The sequence below is a fragment of the Mustela erminea genome, chromosome 12 (assembly GCF_009829155.1).
Source record: "Mustela erminea isolate mMusErm1 chromosome 12, mMusErm1.Pri, whole genome shotgun sequence".
Lineage (NCBI taxonomy): Eukaryota > Metazoa > Chordata > Mammalia > Carnivora > Mustelidae > Mustela > Mustela erminea.
The window spans coordinates 13901435-13923409 of record NC_045625.1 but is presented as its reverse complement, the minus strand read 5'-3'; the positions used below and the strand labels follow the sequence as shown (position 1 = coordinate 13923409).

The window sequence follows — 21975 nt, the reverse complement described above, 5'->3', positions numbered from 1 at the left end:
AACCCTATTCTAGAAATTACAGTTTTGGTACATAATTTAAAACAATCAAAAGCAATTTTGCTAATGATATATCTAACTCCCTTTGGTATGCACAAAAGCAGTAATTTAGTGGTCAGAAAATAAACTTAATTCTCCATTCTGATGCTATGAAGCAGTGTGTACAGCTGATTTCTCAGATACAAAACACCCATCAGAAACAAGAACACCAACAGCCGTCACTGGAGTTCTATTAGAAACATGACCTACTTCTCCACCAGAATACAGACATCTCCCTGCTTTGGGGATCATCAGCCCCGACCCCTCTGCCCACAAGGAGTTTAGTAAAAGGTCCAATCAAATACGACCAAGAGAATCTGGCTTTTAATAATATGGGAGATTTGATGGCATTAGAGGAGAAGCATAGAGACAACCTCTTGACTGAAGCAAAATGTATTCCCCCACCAGAATCGGAGCCCACCACTCTGGGCCAGCAGGAGCTGGGGGCTAGCCTGGGAAAGGGTAAGGCTGTGCCATCAGGCGCCCTGGGGTCCCAACTCAGCCCTGTAACTGCTGGCTAACTGCGGGCATTCAAAACCATGCTTCCTCATCTCTGACAGGTGTTGCAAGGATAAGAGAATATAGATGAAGCTCACAGAATAGAACCTCTCCACCACAACGTCTACACCAGATAAAACCTAGGTTCTCAGGCCTCCTCCTCAAGTCAGGGTAACCTGCGAACGTAAATATCCCCCAGTAGGTGAAATTCATATGAAATTTGGCACATCTCCCACAATGGCATCTCCCAGAGCCGTTACAAGGTAAGATGTTCCTGATACACAGCATGAACGAAAAAGCTACACACAGATGTATAAATACGACTCTATGAGGAAACTGCACAAATGTCATGACGTACAGACAAATAAGACTGGGTGGGGCGGAGGGAGGTTAAGACAAACACACACCTCTAGGCAGAGGCCAGACGAGTGCAGGCTGGGGAGACACCGGATTTTACATACATCAAAAAAAGCAGTGAGATCAGAGTTGGTTTTTTAGCCTTTCATCTGTATAAAATAAGAAAACAAATGAATAATAAATAGAAAAGCTTACTCTGTCAGTCCCGCTGGGGAAGGAAGGTGCAGTGGCCTGCTGCCCTGGTGCCATGCACAAGTTCTCCGGCGGACCCTCAGTGTGAAACGCGGCGTCTGGGGGCTTCTCTGCCCACGCCTCTCTCCTGCCCTCGTTCTGGAATCTGCGCGTGTCCCCCTCCACCGCCACGGTCTGCACGGAGGCATCTTTCAGCTCCAGCTTGGACACCTGACCCGTCCTTCCTAGCTGGGCTGTCCACGGCGACTTCCCTTCATCGCAGGACTTGGACAATGAGTTGACTTGGTTGAAATGTCCGAGTTCACCTCTTAGGTGAGCAGCCATTTGCTTAAGAAACTTCTCCGTTTTACCATCAAGGTGTTGTGCAGACACTTCCTGCTCTGTCAAGCACGTTCGTTCCAGGAGTAGCTCACGTAGCACTTTCAGAAGGTCTGGCCTGTTTTTCCAAAAGGGAAGGAAGTGGAAGAACTAGGTTTTCTGCTGTAGCCTCATGCCCTACCAGATTTCCCAAGTTTTCTAATCTGACCGGCCCAAACTGTTTAAGCACACAGCCCGCTCGCCATGTGCCACCAAGGATTCTTTCCCCTGTCACCTCATGACAACCACACCTGGTGGGTACTGGCATGTCCAACTCATGGATAAGAAGAGACTCCACATGGACACTACAAGTGAGAGGGCCACGTGCTGTACGGATGCAAACAGGGTCTAGAAAAAGCCGGGCTTGGGAAGGAGCAAGTAGGGTCATCAAGAATTGTCATTTCTGACCACTGTGAGGTCCACCCGGCCCCTGGCCCCATGCCTACATCCGGGGGTGAGTACGGCTTAGGAGGATCTGGTCAACCTGGTGGACCCATGAGTGACCTGGCCCATCACTGTGCACAGTCAGGCTCAGTACACAGGCACTGAATGCAGGGATACTGCGAACTACTTGGAACAGAAATAGTAGTGAAATCACATAAAAATGGCTTCAAGTTTTAACTCAGAGATGCTCTGGAAGTAAGGTAAGTCTCCCTCCACAGGACAGCAATAAAGACGAAACAAGAGAGCGTTTAAGATACTTTAGGGCACTGGCCATGTGCCCTAAGCTCCTGCAGATCCCAGCTGCGGCTGTGTACACACTGTGTAAACGGTGCCGGAGACACAGACAGTCCCACTTAGAGTACTGCCTGCCTCTCGTCACTGCCTTGGGCCTTTCTCAGAGGCCCCCAGCAGGGCAGTGAGAAGTGGAGACCAGTTTACATGCCATGTGAGCACACACGGGAGCCCCTCCCACTCCACTCTAAACCCATGTAAGTGACAGCAAAAGATACATAACAAATACTGTAAGATGCCCCATAGGCCTCGAAATCAAGGTAAAATTTACCCAAAGGTCAGAAACGGAGGAGACCACAGTCAGGAGAAAGGGGACATTCGCAGAAAGCACTGGGGGCAGAAATTCCTCCCATGGTGGAGGAAACCAGGGAAATCTCATGAGCCAGAGGCAGCTGTGGCACCCCACAGGAGGAGGAGGGAGCACCAGGGACAGAGCAGGGCTGTCCACACCCTGGCAAACCCAACCTGCACACATGACCCGTGAGTATGACAGACAGGTCACAACCCAACGAATCAGAGTTCACACTCAACACAATTAAATAAACAAGGAAACCTGAAGATTTTAATGTAAGTATATGTAAATCATCTAAAAAATAAAGGAGAGTGGCTCATTTAAGAAAGAAGAGAGAAACTAGGAAACAGAGACAGGACATGATGTTAAAAGGGACTGGAGCAGGCAAGGACAGAGGGAGAGGCCGGTGGGAGAGCTGCCACTGACATCGAGGTCGGGCTGAGGTCGTGGCCGTCAGCAATGACCGAGGACAGAAGAGGCCCACCTACGTTCCCCTCACATTTTCTCTCTGCCATTCCTCCCACCTGCCTTTGGCCAGGGCCAGCCTCTGCAGACGGACTCCCTGAGCACACCCTGATGGTCCCTGCTCCATATCTGGGTTCCTGCTACATGTGACAATTGACATGAGGCCTGGTTCTACCTTTCCCATGGAGCCCTCCAAGAGCCAAGGGAAGGCCCTACTCCCTTCTGGGTTCAGATCATCTAGCTCTGGGCCAGAGGCAATTCTATTCAGATCACACAGCTACAGCACACTGAAGGAGGGTAAAAAATAGAAGTTTAAAAAACAAAATTAAAATGTATGGTACATTTTCCCCTTCTAATACGGAATCATCTAGACTACACAAACCATCTTAAAATTTAGTAAACCCAGACTTTAAAAATATTTCTGGCACTTTAAGCGTGTTAAACTAAATTGTCCTTTCCTCTCCTTCCCTTAATATAGATTAAAAATAATGACAACTACTATTCAGCTAGCCGAAGGAGGACCGTTACTCACCACCAAACAACACACAATAAAACCGAGGACAAAGATTTTACAAATGGGTAGTAAAAGGTGGTGAAAGAGGCCATTAGAATATACTAAAGTGGGGGTGATGTTAAATAAAACATTTCAAGTGTTACTTTGCTAGAATTCTGAACAGGAGATTCATTAAGCTGTCACTGTGATCTCCGGGACCTTTTTAATGGTTGAGTCGAGGGTCTTGTCAGAGGCCCAAACATTGTTTACAGACCCTTCCAGGGGATCTCTGCCGCAGTGAGAGAGGTAAAGGGGAGGAAATGACATTTGTGAAGCACGTGCCCTGTCAGGTCCTTTCAATACACCAACAACATTCAGGCCTTGCTGTATGATGAGGAGATGGGGCCAAACCTAACCCCATTTTACAGATGAAGAAATGGGCTCATAAAGATTCAAGATCCCCTAGCAAAGTGGCAGAACAAAGACTGGAATCCAGATATTTCTGACTCTGAAGGATCAGTACACTCTCTCCAATTTTCCGCACTCACCTTCTGCTGTGATGCTGGGCTTCTAAGCATCTGCACTGACACTTAAATACTTAACTGAGCACTTGCCACCTGCCACGTAAGGCAGTGGGCATACATTGTGCAAAGAAATCACGGGGCTCACATTTCACTGAGAAGACAGACGGACGTTCACGCAAACACTGATAACTAAATAAGACAACGTGCAGCAAAGACAAGTACTATGAATTAAGAGAGAAAGGGAGGGAAAAAGTTCGGAGACCACGTGTTAAAGCAGGATTTCCCATTAATGGTCAGCAAAGGCCTCTCTACACAGCTGATGTCTAGCTGAGATGCCACCAGTCACATACACACCTAGGAAGAGAACATTCTAGGTAGAGGGAATGGCTAGTGCAAAGGCCCTGAGGTAAGAACCAGCCTGGATGTCTGAGGAGCAGAGCAGAGCTCGGTGAATAGGAGGGGTTGGTGATATGGGCAGAGAAAGAGGCGGGTGCCGGGTGGAGAAGCTGTGATCTTACTGTAAGAGCAATGGAAATCTGCTAGAAGGTTTAAGCATGGAATGGATCTGATCTGACTTAAGTCTTATTAAAAAGATCGCTGTGGCTGCTCTATGGAGAATGGACAATAGAGGAGGCTGTGCTGCTGGCGTCCAGGCAAGAGATGGTGGCAGTTGGGACCAAAAGGGAATTCCTAAGTAGAAGACTAGTGTTTCTCTGACCAAAACCCTGGTTACCCCAAGGACTCCTCCAGAATGTTCTCCAACGGCTCTAGCATTTTATAGCTAAGGGAATGTCAAATCCCCAAACGTCAGAGCCCATGTTTATGAAAAGGAGATCGCCAGGAGCAGCACCCAGAAAGCTGGTGTGAGGGTAAGGACAGCCCGGCACACAATGCCCCATGTGCGCGCCAGGAGGGGCTGCAGACCACCGCCAGGCCTTCAGGAGGCCTCGCAGAGCCACGACTCCACTTTGTTTTGGTGGGCTTTGGTGCACTGTGAGTGACAGCTGCACAGAGAATAAGATCAGGGCTGCGGGTTTAGGTTGGTGTGAGAAAACCTTTTCTAACACTACACTGGCCTCACTGGTCTGGAAGCCTATAGAACAGATACTTACAGAGCACAGGGAACTGAACCAGAGATGTCACAAGCTTGCCTGGCAGGCAGAGATGTTCTCTTAAAAAATGTAACTAGGTCTTCATTTTTAAAAAGCAAGAGATTTAGAATACAGTTTGGGGGCTTCCACTAAAAGGCTGGAAGGCTGGAAGCCACAAGGGTCAGCTGGGGCCAAGAAGCTCCTGCCCACCGGCAGGGAGCACATATGCCCCAGCTGCTGGCCCCATGCCCACTGTAGCCCACCGGACTCTCCCCCACTCACGTCACCCCTGCACAGTCCAAGGCAGTCCCAGACAGGCAGCTGCATCTCTGAACTCTGATGGAATGTTTGGGATCCTGACACCAAGAAACACCCCCTCTCTCAAGCACTGACTATGGTCACCTAACTCTCTCTGATAATTAACTAGAATGACCACTAGACAGGTTCCCCAAGAGGAGATGTGCTAGAAAAATGCTGGACAGTTGCCAGAGAGTGGGGACGGGTCAGCCTGCCTGAGCTCACAAAAACAGAACACTCCAATCCTTTTTTTAGCTAAAGAATGTCGATGAGGCTTAGTCGACCAATGATGTAAGAAATGGTAGGGTTCCTGGATCTTGCCAAGAGTCATGGGCAGGAGTCGGCAGCTCCGTTTCTCTACCTACACTGGAGGAGAACTGGACAGTTTCACGGAACACACACGACCCGCCTGCCATGTTCCTTACACGGGGCCCTCTCTCATTCCTCACGGCACCCGAGGAAGTGGTTGGAGAGACTGGGGTCTCTAAGAGAGGAAGGCACGGCTCCTCCTGGCTCCAAAGCCCAGGCAGCTGTTATGATGGTCCTGAAAGAGTGTGCAAGGGGACAGTCTCCTCCTGAAGAGGTAACATTAAAAATACAAACGTACCACATGTTTCTCCTGTTTTGTTTTCAGGCAAACACCCTGAAGCATTTCCTGACATAGGACTCCCAGCAGATAAAATGAGAAGAGAAATGAAGTTCAAGTTCAACGTAAAACAGGGAGTCACGACTACAATGGCAATTTTTAAGCTGTTGCAGTTCTTAAGCTACTGGAGAAGAGACTCCAGTAGGGCTGATTCCTCTCGCTGACAGCCAGACAGCCCTTCCCAGGGCTCCCAGGACCGATTCCAGAGGAAAGCTTTCTTTCTCTCTTTATAATGGGCTTGCATGAGGCGCTGCTGAGGACCCTCCCAGCCACTAGCGCACAGCCTAATTACTTAATTGCATGACTGGCAAGATTCCTTCCAAGACATTTCAGGGGCTCACTCAGCTAAATGACACAGCACTGCCATCTACATCCATTTAGCAAAATGAGTTTGTTCTCCCCTCAAACTAGAGAGAAAAAGCAACAGCGGGGCCCCACGTCTACCTGGATTCCAGTAACAATGTGGCCTTCTCGTTGAAGAAAGGGGCAAGCAGGTTCAGGAGCTCGCCTTCTTCTACACTCTGGTCTCCGGGGCAGCCAGGTTTGTGGGTTCCATCGTCTAGAATACTGGAATCTGTGTGCCTCAAGTATCCGTTTTTGCAGCCCCCTTTGGGATAGTCCTCCGTGACCTGCAAATCAGAACATCTGGTCAAAACACGGACCTTGGAAGAGAGGAGGGGCATCCGTGGAGAGGGAAAGAACGGAGACTGCGAGCAAATGAGTAGCGCAAGCAACCCAGAGGGAAAAGGCAAGCAGGGCAGAGAGCAGGCTCCAGCTCCCAGGTCCACACATGCGCCTTGGGGCCGGGCGGGCAGACGCTCCCACAAGAGCACGGAGAGCTTCACACCACTTCTCCTCACCCTCACTTCCCTCATCCACAAAATCGGGGAGCAATGCCACCTCCCAAAGGGACCATGAGAATCAAATGAGATGACTGATTCACCTAAGGTCCTGGCACAGTGTCCCGCCCACCATGGGCAGGTCCCCCCACCTCACGACCCACCCGTTGTGAGTGAGTTAAGAAGGGTATGGAGCCCACACCAAGAACAATGCTTTAGATATCCATTAACTACTACCTCTCGTGATGTGTCCTCCCATTACAGAGCAGAAAGGCATCTTACTCTTTACGGAGACATCCTAATTAACATGACTTTGATTTGTCTATTAGGAAAGTAGAGGGTTCCTAATTCCTATGGAGATGTTATTTACGGATCCACCTTCTGGGGTCACTGAGGGCCCCACAGGAGTGGTACCAAGGATTCATCTAGTTAAAGCTTGTACTGGGCATGTCCTGAGGTGCTGCAATTAGCAGTCTCCCCCCACTTTCCAGAGCTGTAAATTTCTTCCACCAGTCTATAAATAACTCCCCTTGACTCCATTACTGCTGGTGATATACATACTAACCATCACACCCCTCTCTCACACTTGTAAAATGATTAAGATTTTTAAATGGAAGACAAGACCCATACAAATGAGCTGTTATTTATAGGGTCTTGTTTGCCACCAATCTAGTTATTAAATCCATCTAAATAAGTACCCTCCAAAAAAGGAAAAGTCTAGACTATCATAATACAAAGAGAGAGAGCATTTCCTGAGCACTTAGTACATACCTTTCTATTTAAATATCACAAAAACTCCAGCAAGAACGGATTATCTTCACTGATGGAAAAATTCAGGTGTAGGGGTGAAGCAAGTGCTAACTGAGGTCACAAAGATAAAGACTAAGACTCAAAATCAAATCTTTGAATTGCTTTGCTTCCCAAAACCACCTATATTTTAATGATCTTGCATTCATGACCTCAAGAACTTGAACACCTTAAAGGTTACAAAGGCCAGATCTGCAGCCTCCTCAGTCCCACCGCATCCTAGTCTTTCGGGTTCTTTCAGCCTTCGAGAACGTTTGTCCCAAATGCCTCGTATCCACGTGACTGGAGGAACGTTCTCCAAAGGAGTCACATTCTCACCAATGTCCACACGACACTAAGCTGGATTCCAGGTCAGGAGACTGGGGAGGGCCTCTGAGTGTCCTTACACTGCAACCAAGTGATGTGAGGCTGCACAGAGTCCAGAGACAGGGGCTCTTGTCCCAACTCGGCCACTGACTTACCCTGTGCCCTGAGAAATCCCCTCCCCTCAGAGGTCTCAGCTTCCAATGCATAAAACCAATGGGTGGCGTTAGGTCTCCAAAGATCTGACCACGTCCAATATCTAATGCCTGTTACTCTTACAACAACCCTGTTTTTATTGGCAACTCCACGTCTTGCTGTTTCTCGACTGGCTCCAACACCCGTTTGTAACTCCTAGGAAGGAAGAGACCCAGTGTCTCTACTCTCCAGTACACACAGCAGGCACTCGAGACAGGCAGAACGAACAGAAGAGATAACGGATTCATTCCAAACTGGAAGACCGGCTTGGGCACAGAGAGGGGAGGACAGAATTGGGAGTGGACTGCAGCGTGCCTACCTTGTCACTCTGCTCCAAATGCTGGTCACTCAGGAAATTGTTCTCGTCATCTTCTCCAGTTCTGGTCATGTCCTCGTCCTCCTTGCTAGCCAGAAGCTACATGGAGCATGGAATGGTGTGAAAATGCAACCCAAAAAAGTACGCAGCATGAATATGTATGAATAAGTCACTGATGTCTTTTTTTTAAATGCAAAACAAAAAACAAACCAAAAAGGAGGCAGAAACAAATGCCAAAGCCAATGAAATAAAAATTAACCAAAGTTAGAGATGCTAGTTCTAGCAAATCACACACAGCTGTCTAGGATTGAGCATAATTAAAGGACAAATTCCCCAAGAAATAACGAAAGCCACTTCCCCCTGCCCTCGCAGGGCCTTCCCTGAGCTGCTGTAAATCGAATATGCTGTCTGTTGTGTGGCTGCCATTCCTGCAGTGGCTAAATTCACTTTCAGATTATATAAAAGTAACAAGATTTTGGAAAAAAGCTATTGATGGAATTGAAAATATCAAACAGCAAGAAGGCAGTAAATGAAATTTATGCTGTGCCCGATTTATGCATCACTTCTCCTATTTAGCACAGGGCATAAACCTCTTTTTGGACTGTCACACATCCGAGATGGACAGTCCCAGCCATGCTGTCATTTTGCTGACAAAAAGTCCTCATCACTAATGAGTATCGAGCTTGCCTGATGAAAGCTTTATGCTTTGGAGAGGAAGAACAGTGTTCTATAACGACTGCATAAATCCCTACTGCTTTCAAGAAGTGCAAATCCCAAAGCTCCCACATTCTGCAGAATGGACAGCACAATGTTCTCAAGAGGGCCAGATCTCAGCTCGCTGCAAGGGCGAAAATTCTAGCCCCGGGGCACCTGGATTAAACCAAATAAAAACAGAGGAGAGGTAACCACACCTAGGGAGGTCATCAGTCAAAGCTGTGTCAGAAATTGCCAAACCTCACCTCACGGATGAAACTGGAAGCCGCACCCTGGCACGTCAACACTACACACAGCGCGGAGTCACTGGCGGGGCGTGTTGTACAGACGAGAGTTCTAAGGTCCCGTCTCTACAGTTTTATTTATCAATTCCTATATTTAGTCCAGACTTTTCCCAGACCAACGTACATTTTTCTGATCTTCCCTTTATAGGAAACCCTTATTTTGGAAAAAGCAAACAAAATGAAGCAAACTGACTTCATGAAGTCATTCTATAGAAAACTTTCCAGGACCAGAACACATTCAAGCTAACCATATCCGAATCTGCCATCGGGATCAAACAGGACTGATGACCTTACAAATCAGAGCTCCCTAAACTGCCGAGCATGGAATAGGCTAGCCATGTGTGAACGTACTTCCTAAGGCACAAAAGTTTCTACGGAAGGATGAGGAGTTTCCCTGCATCAGCATCTTCCTTCATCCTTAAAACGCTCTCAAGTGATAAGGACTAACTAGAACTAGCAAACTTGGGGGGAATACAAAAGGTCAGACTACTGCAGAAAAAGCACTGGCAGTATCTTCTAAAACGAATAACCTCCTGGCCCAGGAATTCCATTCCTAGGTACTCACTAAGAAAAATGAAAACAGATGTCCCCAAAAAGATCTGTACATGAATGCTGAATGTTGGTATCAACTTTTATCATAATATCCAAAACTCGAAACAATCCAAATGTACATTAACAGCAGAATGAATAAACAAGTTTTAATATATTTACACACTGCAATACTACTTAGCAATAAAAAGAAACACACTGTTGGTTCAAATGCCATGGATGAATCTCAAAAACAGTTAAGTCAAGTGAAAGAAGCTTTATACAAAAGAGAGTGTACTTGATGATTCTATTTTTGTGAAAGTCTAGGGCAGGCAAAACTAACACATAAGGGCACAAAAGAAGAAAAATGGCTGGGAGTAGCGGCGAGAATTGATAAGGGTCTTGAGGAGGTGTGGGTTATAAAGGAACACATATTTGTAAAACTTAGCGAATACAGACTTAGGATATCTATATTTCAATGTATGTAAACTTAACCTTAAAAGAAAAAGTAACCATAAACAAACACTGAGGTTAAGATACAAGTGTTGAAGTATTTCAGAGGAAGGAAGTGTACCATATTGGTAATTTACACTAAAATTTATCCAAAAGGGAAGATGGAGTGATGATGGACATGTGGGCCATGTTAACAGGAGAATCTTGGTGGGGAGTCCGAAGGTGTTCACTGTCAGGTTCTTCTCACTCTGCTGTGTTTACATTTCTTCAGGATAAAACGCTGAGGGAAAGTCTCTCCCATCTTTTAAAAAACAAAACGACAGTCTCACTCTGATTCTCCAACAGCTCTGGTCACTCAGCGTTCCCTGCCTCTCCAAGCTTCTTGAGAAAACGGTCTACCCCCACCTCCTACAATTGGCTTTCGTTGCCAACACTCTCTAGATTGCATGTGAGAGGTCCCCAAAGACCGCCTCATACAAGAGGCGGAACACACACGGGGTTAGGGAAGAGGGACGGAGGAGCTCCTCCCCGGGCCCGTTAGTTAAGCTAAGCCGAACACTGGTCACTCACACCATTCCAGGTTGACATATCAAAAGTCATTCCTCGTCTCCGGAACCACCACCACACCGTGCTGTGGATGGTGATATACCCAATACAGTGAAATAAAGATTAACTTTTGTTTCTCTTTACCTCTGCTGACTTGGTCAAAATGAAAAGTAAACTCAATTTCCAGCAATGGCCAAGAAATTAAATGTTGTAGACACAGAGAAATGTCCCTCGCTCCACGTGTGAATGGCTCCTTGGCAACTTCTCGATTTTCCCTGCCTTCTGAGAGTACCTGAGCCTCGCAGACACCCCTCCTGGAAACACAGCCCCATAACAACTGTGCCCTCCCGCTTCCACCCCGGCTTCCGGGGCTGTGTGTCAGGATAACCCTTCATCTGCTTTGCTGGTTCCCCTTCCTCCTCCAGGAAGAAGCTCCCTCCATCTCAAAAGGCCAGGCCCTGTCCCCACGTTCCGTGAGCACTCCTCATTCTTCCTCCGCAGCTCCCACCTCCCGCAACACACACACACACACACACACACACACACACACACACACACACTCGGCAGCAACTGCCCCTCTGCTGCCCTGCACCCCAGACCAGATGGGGCAGTTCTAACACCAACGCCTGGTGCACAAAAAAACACTGCTGAAAGACCAAACGGATGAATAAAGAATCCTTCATAATGAGAGCTGAGACCAAAGGGTTTTCAGCATACCTCTGGTCTTGCTACCCCAAGAGCGTTCTTCAGAGTACCAGCTTATGAGAGATCCAGACTGTTGGGCCCCACACCAGGCTCAGGGAATAGGAATCTTCATTTTAAAAAGATGCCCAGGAAAGTCACACGCACATTAAACTTTAGCAGCACTGCCCATGGTGTCACAGAAACAACACTGAACAGAGTCAGAAGAAGGCTCTAGTCCCAACTCTGCCGCTAGCTTACCAAAAAAATTAAATTAACTGTTTTACTGAGTGCCTACTACATGCCAGGCACTGTGCCAAAGGCCCTTTATAAATAATGTAAAATTCCTAACTTATGAAGTCAAAGTCTTAGAAATCCTCCTCCTTCTAATGAAAGTCAATCTGCTTCTGACAAAGTAAATTTTATTCTGCCACTAAAGCAGAATTTAACAAGCATCCCCTCCTTCTGAGCACCATGTCTGTCCTCCAGAGTCATTCGTCTTTTTCTTATTCAACACAGCAGCCCTTCAAATACCTACGTTCAATTAAATTATGCCCCTCAATCCACGTTTTCCTTCCATCCAAAAAAAAAAAAACTTTGTTTTCTAGCCATGTCTAAAACTGATGACGTAAGTGAGTAATAACAGAACAGACTAGCTCCTTCTACACACTCACACACATTTCCTGCACCCCACCCCTGAGAGGGGAGGGTTCCGCACAACACAGGGCCCGTGGTTTGCAGGGCTCACCCCCCGGACTGTAGGCTGCTCCAATCACTGCGGCACATCAATCCTCAACCACATTTTATAATACGCAAGAACCAGTAAATGAACATAAAGGAGGAGCAAACCGATTACAGATGATTTTCATGCCCTTTAAAACCAAAGGACACCTGTCCCCGGTCTTCTGTTTGTTTCGTGGGTTGTGAGGTGAACGGCCCACATGCAGGAGTAAGTGCTCTCTTCATCAGCCGGGGGGACCCACTGCATGGCAACCATGCTGAAGACAAACCCGACAAACTACGTCAAGGGCCTCCTACTATTTATACCCTTCGTCAAATTAAAAGTTGCAGGGGGAGGCTATATATGAAAATAAATTAGATGCCTATTTTATAGCTGTATCTATCTCTATTTATACTTTTGACCTAGCAATTACGTACGTATCTGGGAATACAGTCTAAGGGGGGAAAAACCTAAACCCAGAAAAATATTTGTGTCCGAAGACACTCATCAGGTAATTTAAAATAGTGAGTCACTAGAAACAATCTATATGTCCAACAATCACGAGGCCGTTAGCTCAATTTCTGCGCATCCATAAAATACAGTTAAGATGCTATAACATAGCAGCAATTAGAAAAATAAAACAGGAAACAAAACCGTATATGCACTGTGGGCCTGCACGTGTTCATAAAAACAGAGAAGGAAGGATTCCAAAATGTTAATTAACTGTGCGTGTTTTAAAGTGACAGGATTGGGATAATTTCTTTTCTCTATTTTAACCCAATGTTTTGGGCTAATTAAATATTGGAGAAAAATACTGAATCTTGAAACCACAAAAAAGATTTGCTCTCCTCTCTACTCCCCCACCCCCCCACCCCCCAATATACAGGCTCCCAGGAGTAGGAATGGTGCCCAGCCCCCGCTCTGCAAGCCCTGCTGTTCCGAAAAGGCTGTGCACAGCCTGGGCATCGCCAGGCCTCATCAAAGGAGAACTACACGCACGCCCAGGGCACGGCAGCCTCCTCCCTTTGCCATCCCACCGCCTAAGCGACCGCTCCTCCCTGGGCTCAAGATCACTGTGGGAACAGCTTCCTTCCCATGCAGAATTTCACCCCATTCCGGGGAAAGACAGGAAATGGCTACAAAGGACAAGTCTTTTCACAGGGAACATCAAGTTGAAGTGCAAATCTGACAAACAATTCCAATCTCAATCGGCTGGTATTGAGATCTCAGAGTGGGAAGAGGAAAAAGCCTCTGTTCTCCAAAGGACATAATGGGACATTTAACAGATTTTTTTCAAAGGGCAAATGAACAAACAAACTCGCCATTTACGACTCAAATGAAGTAGGTGAAGAATGAGCTGCTTATTAAAAATGCTGCCTTGGAGAAAACTAACCAAGAGACTTGTTTCTCCCTAAATGGACTGCAGATATTCTTAGTTTCCGAAATTATCAGGAGCCCGGGAGGCTAAGATCAATAACGTTCCTGTCTCAAAGACAACAGATGGCCAGAGCGCAGCATCAGTACCTGTGAGCGGCTCCCACGTTGCGGGGGGGAGGAGACAGCTTTCAGGCTATCAGAGCTTTCCCCAGAATGCGGCAACAAGACCTCCTTCACCTGGCAAGCTAGGCTGAGTTCAAGACAACCCTAAAGACTGAGAAGACCAAGAAGACTGAGGGGCCCAGGACCCACGGACAAAGGCCCTCCTGCCCTTGCGAGTAACAACAGCTCCAGTCCTCTGAGGAAGGCTAACGGAGGCCCGGGCCAGGCGCTGTCCGTGGCGGAGTGAAGCCAGTCAGGGGCTGAAGGGAGGAAACAAGCTCTTCCTCACCGGCACGATTTCAGGGTCTCCCTGCTGTACGCACAGGCCAAGAACGGAGACTCAGAGACAGCACCTGACGAAGACGAGCAGACACACAGAAGGGACCGGGCTGGATGTGGCCCCCCATCTCTCCCGGGGTGGGAGGGCTGACCAAGTACACAAGCCCAGCAAACCAGAGGCCTCTTCGTGGTCCTCCTGAAGCCACCATGATTTAACCTTTCCTGGCCCCTTTGGACTTTCAAATGCCACCAGCAGAAAATTCCCAACAGCCCAACGGCTATGCTCAGACAGGCTGTGGACTCCCCGCCACGTCCTGTGCACAAGGCAGACTGTGGGATCCCCCAGGGTATGTGGATGACCTATGTCCAGTCAAATCCATCAGTCCAGAGGCCACAGGAGTGAGGAGGTACACAAAATTCAGAATATTCATACAAAAATGAAATACGTGTTACTCATTTGTTTTTCAACATTAGTGGATTTCTTTTTTTTTTTTTTTTTTAAGATTTTATTTATTTATCAGAGGGGTGGGGGGAGAGCGAGCACAGGCAGACAGAATGACAGGCAGAGGCAGAGGGAGAAGCAGGCTCCCCGCCGAGCAAGGAGCCTGATGTGGGACTCGATCCCAGCACACTGGGATCATGACCTGAGCCGAAGGCAGCTGCTTAACCAACTGAGCCACCCAGGCATCCCACATTAGTGGATTTCTTAAAGCAGCATCTACACTGCCCAAATTACCTGGGTGATGCGGCAGCTCTCCAGATTCCTCTGAGACCAAACCGCTCACCCAGATGTGCCATCTGCAGCACAGGTCCCAGGGCCAGGCCCTGGCGTCAAAAGCTATCCTAAGATAGCCAAAGTGTCCACGCAGACATACCCCAGACTTTCAGGGAGGCTGCTGACTGACCAGGGCCCTCGAAAGCACATCCAGCAAATGCAGTCTCAGCAGGGCCTCCTCGGGACAGATGCAGTCCGGAGACATCTAGGGGGCTGGTACCGTTTTGTAGTTAGCGCAGAACATGACCGTCTCTCCTTACCTCAGATTGTCCTATCGACTCAAGTCTGTCACCTCCCTGGAAACCCATGCAGGAGAGATCAAAAATGGTTTTCTTCAGGTGCTGGTTGTCTGTATACAGTTCCTTCACTAGCTGTATGAGGTCACTGACCTGGGGGATAAGAGCAGAGAGAGAAGTGGCTGCCTATGGCCGACCTCGGTTTCCCAGGGCCCCAGCCCTGCACACAGACCTTCCTGGCTTCTCAGCACCACTGCAGGGGGTGGTGGAACAGGCAGCCCGACTCCACTCTTCCGGCAGTCCTTCAGGGTGCAGTGAAAATGCCACTAGCACACGTGTATTCTAATCCCACAGCCACCCCTCCAAAGCCATGCTGGGCTGAGCCTCCATTTCCTCATCTGTGATGTGGGCTACTGTGGGAATTGATCAGAATCATGGTCACAATGCAGTGAGGTTCTGGCACAGGCTATTATGACAGCTAAGACGATCTCCGTCTGGTACGTGAGGCCCCCTGGAGGACAGGCCCCCGAGACTGACATTTCTGAGACTGTGTCAGAGCCTTCTTTTAGAGCATCAACCTTCTTCTTTGCATACCTATCTAGCGATGTCAGTAATAATAATCATCTTCAATTACAAAGCAATTTACAGCTACTAAAATACTCCCACAAACTTTAGTCATCCATTCCTTACAAAAATCCTGAGGAGGTGGACAGGCTGGAATGACTATTCTCATTTTACAATGAGGAACCAGCGTACAAAGAAGTTTATTGCCCAAGGCCCCATAGCTGGGGATGTGTGGGCAATTAAAGGACATACAATGATGGCCAAAGTGCCTCACTTTGTGGGAAAAGTGGGAAAGGGCAGCTGCCTCCACAGAGGCAGAGCAGGCCTGGAGCTGAGATCCCAGGGCTCCGAGTCCAGTGCTCCTCCTTAAGGCATGGGTGTCACTGGACCAGGTACATCAGCAGTTAAGCAAACACCACCTTTGTTGCCTACAAGCTTCAAACCCCAATGGCCAATAATTCTGCAGACTTCTTAATGGAGTGAGCATTAGCCCCTCCAGTAAAGTGGGAAAGCTCCCCCTGACTACACAGCAGATGTCCAGTACAGCAACACATGAAGACAAGCTGGACCCAACCCTCGAGGCTGTAGTGAGAACAAAACATTCTGACTCTATAAACATGGACTAAGTGCCAACCATGGGAACTGCCTCATGCCCTGAAACATCGCCACAGGAGGTGCCGTCAGCTGCCTTCGTCTTCCCCGTTCGCTTCGTCTTCAAAAACTAAGATGCTTCAATGCTCCTTGCTCTGCTCCTCCCGAAGATACTGAAATGTTTAATTCTCCTTTCTATTCCTTACTTTTAGTACCTTACACCTACTTTCTCTCTCTGTCTTTGCAGAGAAGGCCCTCCACCTAGACAAACTCCTATTCATCCTTCAAAACCCACTTCAGGCCTCACTTCGGCTGAAAAGCTTCCTCTGATCAAGTGAGCACTCCCCAACCCCCGACAATTAACCTCTCCTTCTCTGCCTCCTCTGCCCTGCACATCCGCCCACTTCGGCAACCCCTGCACCCCATACTGCACACAGCTGTTTACACGTCTGACTACTCTGCCAGAATGAGAATTATTCCCAGGCAGAAACCGAATCTGTCATACATACATGATAATTGTATAATGAATCAGTCTCCTCTGAGCTCACACTTCCTACTCTTACCAGTGCTTGTTAGGATCCTGAAGTACTAAACCACTCTAATCACACCAACAATCTACAGATTGAGAAACCTGGTTTCCAATTTTAAAGAGAGATTTACTTATCAAGTCTGGATCTTTATTCTTTCAGAAAGCACGTATTAACGCCCACTGTGTGGGGTAGGTACTGGAAAATGAGAAATAAGTAAGGTACAATCACTACCTTGAAGATGCGCACAGCCTGGTGGGGATAGAGACGAGGAACCGGACAATTCCAGATCAGGATGTGCACGACGTCAGTGCAGTGAGGTACAAGAGGAGAGGAGAATGACCTGAGGGAAGGCCTGGAGAGCATTTGCTAGAGAAGATCAAGCTTGGGCTGGTCCTCCAGTCTGAGAAGGAGGGTGTCAGGCACGGGGGAGGGCATGCCAGGTAACAAACACAGAAGGAACAAAGAAGGAGCAAAGACAGGCAGGGAGAGAGGGAAGAAAGGAGAGGAAAGGGGCTTTCAGATTCTCACACCTCAGATCAGGAACACAAGAGACAACAAATAACCAACAAAGGACCAAAAGTTAACAGGTCAATATACCTTTTTCTTAAGTTCTTCTTGAGAAAAATGTTCCACTTGAAACCGATTGGGCTCTTCAAGGCAAATACTCAGATAAGATGTTTGATCACTATAAAATGAAAATGGTTCTTCTGCAAAAAAAAAAAAGGGGGGGGTGGTGAGGGAGGAGGAGAAAAAGCATATCAGAAATAGATCCTTCCAAACCCAATGCTAGTATAATCCATATAAGGCAATTTGAATTGGGAGAAGTGGGGGTTGTGGGGGTCGCTACAAGGGGAGTAAGTACAAATAGGGAGTTGAATGTACCACCTTTGGAGCAAAAGTAATTTTCCCTCTTTCTCTACAGGCTGATATTTCAATGTGTGGTTTCATCATGGGCTGCAGGATTTCACTGTGGCCTATTCTGAATTATAATTTGCATATCAAGTGTCGTACCTAGAGACCACTCTGAGTGGCACCAGCGAAGGGTGATTTCAGTTCAAATGAGGGAGCGATTCTGTTTAGGTGAGAATTCAGGAAAATTAGACGTGACCCTCAAGGGTAGTGCTCCTGGGAAATAAAAGGGCCTGATGTATTTTTTACTGGCCCCAGAGCGCTCTGTGGTCGTGAGCACAGCAAGGGCAGAAATTGGCTGCTAGATCTAAGATAAGAGAACCTCTGGTCACCTGCGCAAAGGTCTGCTTCCTCTGCGCCAAAGGTCACATCCCAACAAGGAGGGAAGGCACAGAGGAAGGGCAAGCTATCTACTGAATGACGCCTGTCTACAAACACGATCTCATTTAACAATCTGGGGATAAGAACTGATACACCTAATGTACTAGAAAGACCTACACTCCAAAGGATGATATTCTGGCTTGAACGTGAGTAAATCAACCCCTGCTCCCAGCCCGAGCCCCAGTTTCTTCATTTGTAAAATGACGTCAACACTGATGCTGGCCAGTAGGGTAATCGTCAGGACCAGAGATGAGAAGTGAAGTGCCTCGTCCTGTGCCTTGTACACAGCAGGTGCTTCAGACACATCAAGCCCACCACTGCCAAATCCTTGTACCCATACGTGCCGGGTACCAGACTCAAGACAGAGAGTAAGTGGATACTGGTGCAGACTTGCGGGGGCTCAGGTTCTAGCAAGGGAGAGGGCCGAGTGTTGCTGTGATGAGCACAGCAATGCTAGAACCACAGGCCCCTCACCTTATAGCCCCCCATAAGGAATCCATTTGTGGTGGTCGCGACAACGATAAGAGCAAAGTCTCACACGAACAGCAACCTCGGTGCCATGCATCTATGTGGTCCAGACTCTTCAGCGGGTGCCCCGCTAGGCAAACGGACACGACACACTGAGCCCTTCCACGAAGGCCGAAGCTGGACACACACAGACCCGCAGGGACAACATTAACATGGTCACCACAAAAAAGAGGAATCCAGATGAAATCCTGGGGGCTCCTCCTCCCCTATTGGAGTTTTGGGACTTTCTTAAAGTTCAGCCAAGGCCCTCCACATGGAAAAACCAGAAGGAAACACATACAAGAGAGCACGCACCTTCCCGCCTCCGAATTTCACTGATCTGCTCCTCCAGGGTCCTTTGCAAATTCCGATAGGCGAGTACGTCCTGCTCTAGCTGCTTCCGCAAAGCAAAAATGCTGTTTAACTCAGTCCGCAGGCTGTTGATACTTGGTAAAGAAAGACACCAGAAAAAACTTTTACTTAAATTCCAGTTAGTTAACATGCAGGGTAATATCAGTTTCAGGTGTAGAAGAAATTTAGTGATTCAACACATCTGTATGTCACCCAAAGACACCAGCCATTTTCAAACAGACCTATTTGTGCTTTAAGATACAAAAGCCAGCCAGCCTCCCCTCGACTGTTAGGTCATCAGTGGGTTTTTTTCCAATTATAGAAAGTAAATACATCCTTTTGGGAAGTTTGAAATACAAGAGCATAAGAAACTACCATGATCCCACTACCAATTAACATGGGGCAGGCTGCATGTCTTTTTTTAAGACTTTATTTATTTTTAAGTAAACTCTCTACCCAAAGTGAGACTTGAACTCACAACCCCAAGATCAAGAGTCACACACTACTGACTGAGCCAGACAGGCACCCTCAGACTGCATTTCCTCCCGATCTTTTTCCCTGAGTATTTTTACAAGGTGAAAATACTTGACGCATGATACTGAATTGCGTGTTCCTCATGTATTTCCCTATATTTTTGGAAATTATTTGCAAGCTTCATTTTCAATGACTATGTAATATTAATCAGGTGATTTTCTCACCGTTTAGTCGAACTGATCCTCTTATTAGCGGACATTTGGGTCATTTCCAGGTTTTTGCTACAGGTATAAACAGGGAGAGATAATGTCATTCCCCAGAATATTTCTGTTTGGAGTAATGCCTTGCAAGGGCTTGGGTGTAGAAGGGGAGGCTCTCCAGAGCCTCAGTGTCACCTGGCACCCAGGCTTCAAATGACAGAAGGGAGAAGAGCAACTATGTCACTCCTAAAAGACATGGAAGTGGGGATGAAACTGAGGGGCAGGAAGGAAGCAGAAAAAGAGAAGAAGGAGGGAGCTGGTAATAGGAGGGAAGAAAGGACTGATTCAGGGGCCAACAGAACTCGGCTTTCATAGGTCAGCCCCACTCACAAATGCATTGTGGGATAGATTTTTATTTGAGATGGGGAGTGCCAAGTCACATCTGGGTCAGTGTGACACGGTGTGACCTGAACAGAGAGCCTGCGTGAGACCAGCAACCCAGAATTCAGAAGAGGCCATGAAAATGCACACCTCCCAGAATCTCCAGAAATCCTGGGGTGCTATTCAACAGAACTTTCTGGAAGTTAGAAGTGTTCTGTATATGCACTATAGGGTAGCCACTAGCTAAGAGTGTGTCTACTGAGCTGCTGAAATGCGGCTAACCACTGAGGAACTGGATGGATAATTTTTCTTAGCTCCAATGTTGATAGTCCCCTGGCTAGTGGCTACTGATCTGGGCGGCGCAGACCCACCAAATGGGCTCTGGCTTCCGCCTACTGTGGCACATGGCCGGGATCTGAACTGAGTGCACCCAGCTCTCAGAGGAACAGAGACTCCAGCCAATATCTGCATAACATAAATGATGTTTCACTGAATATCTCCGTGCCTAAAGCCTTTCACATCCAGGTTCATTTCTTAAGCCCGATTCCCAGCAGTGCAATTATTGGGTCAAAGTATATGAACATTTTTCAAGACTAGCAAAACACATTAACAAATCAGAAAGCCTCCTTTCTTAAGTCCTGAAAAATACATCACTCCCTGTCCAGTGTCTGACCTATGGTTCCCTAAGAAGGTCCATCAACACCTTGAGACTATCTGCAAAAATGTAATATGTGGATCTTCCAAAGGAGAGGGCCCAGGAGCTTTCATCAGATTTTTCAAAAGGGGTCCAGAGCCCCAAAATGGCTAGGAGCTACTGCTCCAAATGTCCGTGCTACAGACTCAAGCCCCACTCCCTTTCAGAGATTTCTTCCAGCTCCATCCATCGAACCGCACATACAAACCAACATATATCGGAAAGAAAATAAACCATTATGTCTAATCGTCTATGCTCGCCGCTTTGACAATGGTTCATGGTGAAGCGGTCTTCTTGCGAAGGAAGGGGCCCTACCAGCAGCTTGTACCTAGTTCCATTTCAAGACAATCATAATGATCAATTTGTAAGGCTGATGGAAAAACCTCACAGAGGTGTCACAGCACTCGCTTGGATGCAGTTGTGCTGCAGAGACACTTAAGCAGGGGAAAAAAGGAGATTGTTTTAGCGAAGCTGCTGCGATTAGGGCTGAGGAACACTGACTGCTCCCTCCCTCTTCCATTTTCTGACAGGGTGAAAAGTACACAGCTGCTGCTCCCGTGTCTGTCATTTATGTTCCCTAACTCCGGGGCCTTTTCAAGGTGTGAGGAGCTGGTGGAACAAAAGGTGTTCCACCTAGAAAGAAACAAAAGCCCTGTGCATTCCTCCTTCTGCAGGGGGGCGGGAGGAGGCACGGCAGGGCACGGCAGGGCACGGCAGGGCACGGCAGGGCACGGCATGGCACGCCACCGCTAACAAGCTCTGTGACCCCGGGCAAGTCGGTTAAACTGCCTGAGTCCTGGCCGCCTTCCTCATCTGTGGAATGGGGACAACTCCTTCCCTTCAGGACTGTTTGAAGGATTAACTCTCAGCTCTGTTGAGAGTTACATGGGAAAGAGTTTAGCACAAAGCCAAACACACAGACGCGTTATTTCCCTCCGTCCACACATCCGAGCGCCTCCCAAGTGAAAGAAGATGTTTGTAAGCCGAGCTTTCTGATTCTCCTGAGTTACAGTGGTGATTCCCATCTGGGGACAATTTAACCTCCCGAGAGAGATGTGGCACTATCTGGAGACACTGCTGGCCGTCACGCTGGGGCAGAGGAGGGCGCTTCCGGAACGCAGTAGTAAAAGTTGAGGTGCTGTAAAGCATCCCACGAGGCACAGGACCCAGAGAAGCTGTGGGGATCTGGCCCGT

The 21975-nt window shown here is 47.7% G+C and overlaps 1 protein-coding gene across 6 annotated transcripts in view; it reads right to left on the bottom strand.

The window, feature by feature from the left end:
• Positions 1 to 21975, bottom strand: part of CDK5RAP2 (CDK5 regulatory subunit associated protein 2) — a 176877-nt gene that overhangs the window by 58664 nt on the left and 96238 nt on the right. For 5 of the 6 annotated variants that reach the window (XM_032307028.1, XM_032307030.1, XM_032307031.1 and 2 more), the window contains 6 exons: positions 18997 to 19127; positions 17482 to 17591; positions 15224 to 15352; positions 8447 to 8542; positions 6428 to 6612; positions 1087 to 1519 (listed from right to left, as the gene is read on the bottom strand). In XM_032307028.1, the coding sequence (XP_032162919.1) occupies positions 1087 to 1519; positions 6428 to 6612; positions 8447 to 8542; positions 15224 to 15352; positions 17482 to 17591; positions 18997 to 19127 (1084 nt within the window). The remainder of the gene's footprint in view (positions 1 to 1086; positions 1520 to 6427; positions 6613 to 8446; positions 8543 to 15223; positions 15353 to 17481; positions 17592 to 18996; positions 19128 to 21975) is intronic. The other variant, XM_032307032.1, reaches the window with a different exon arrangement.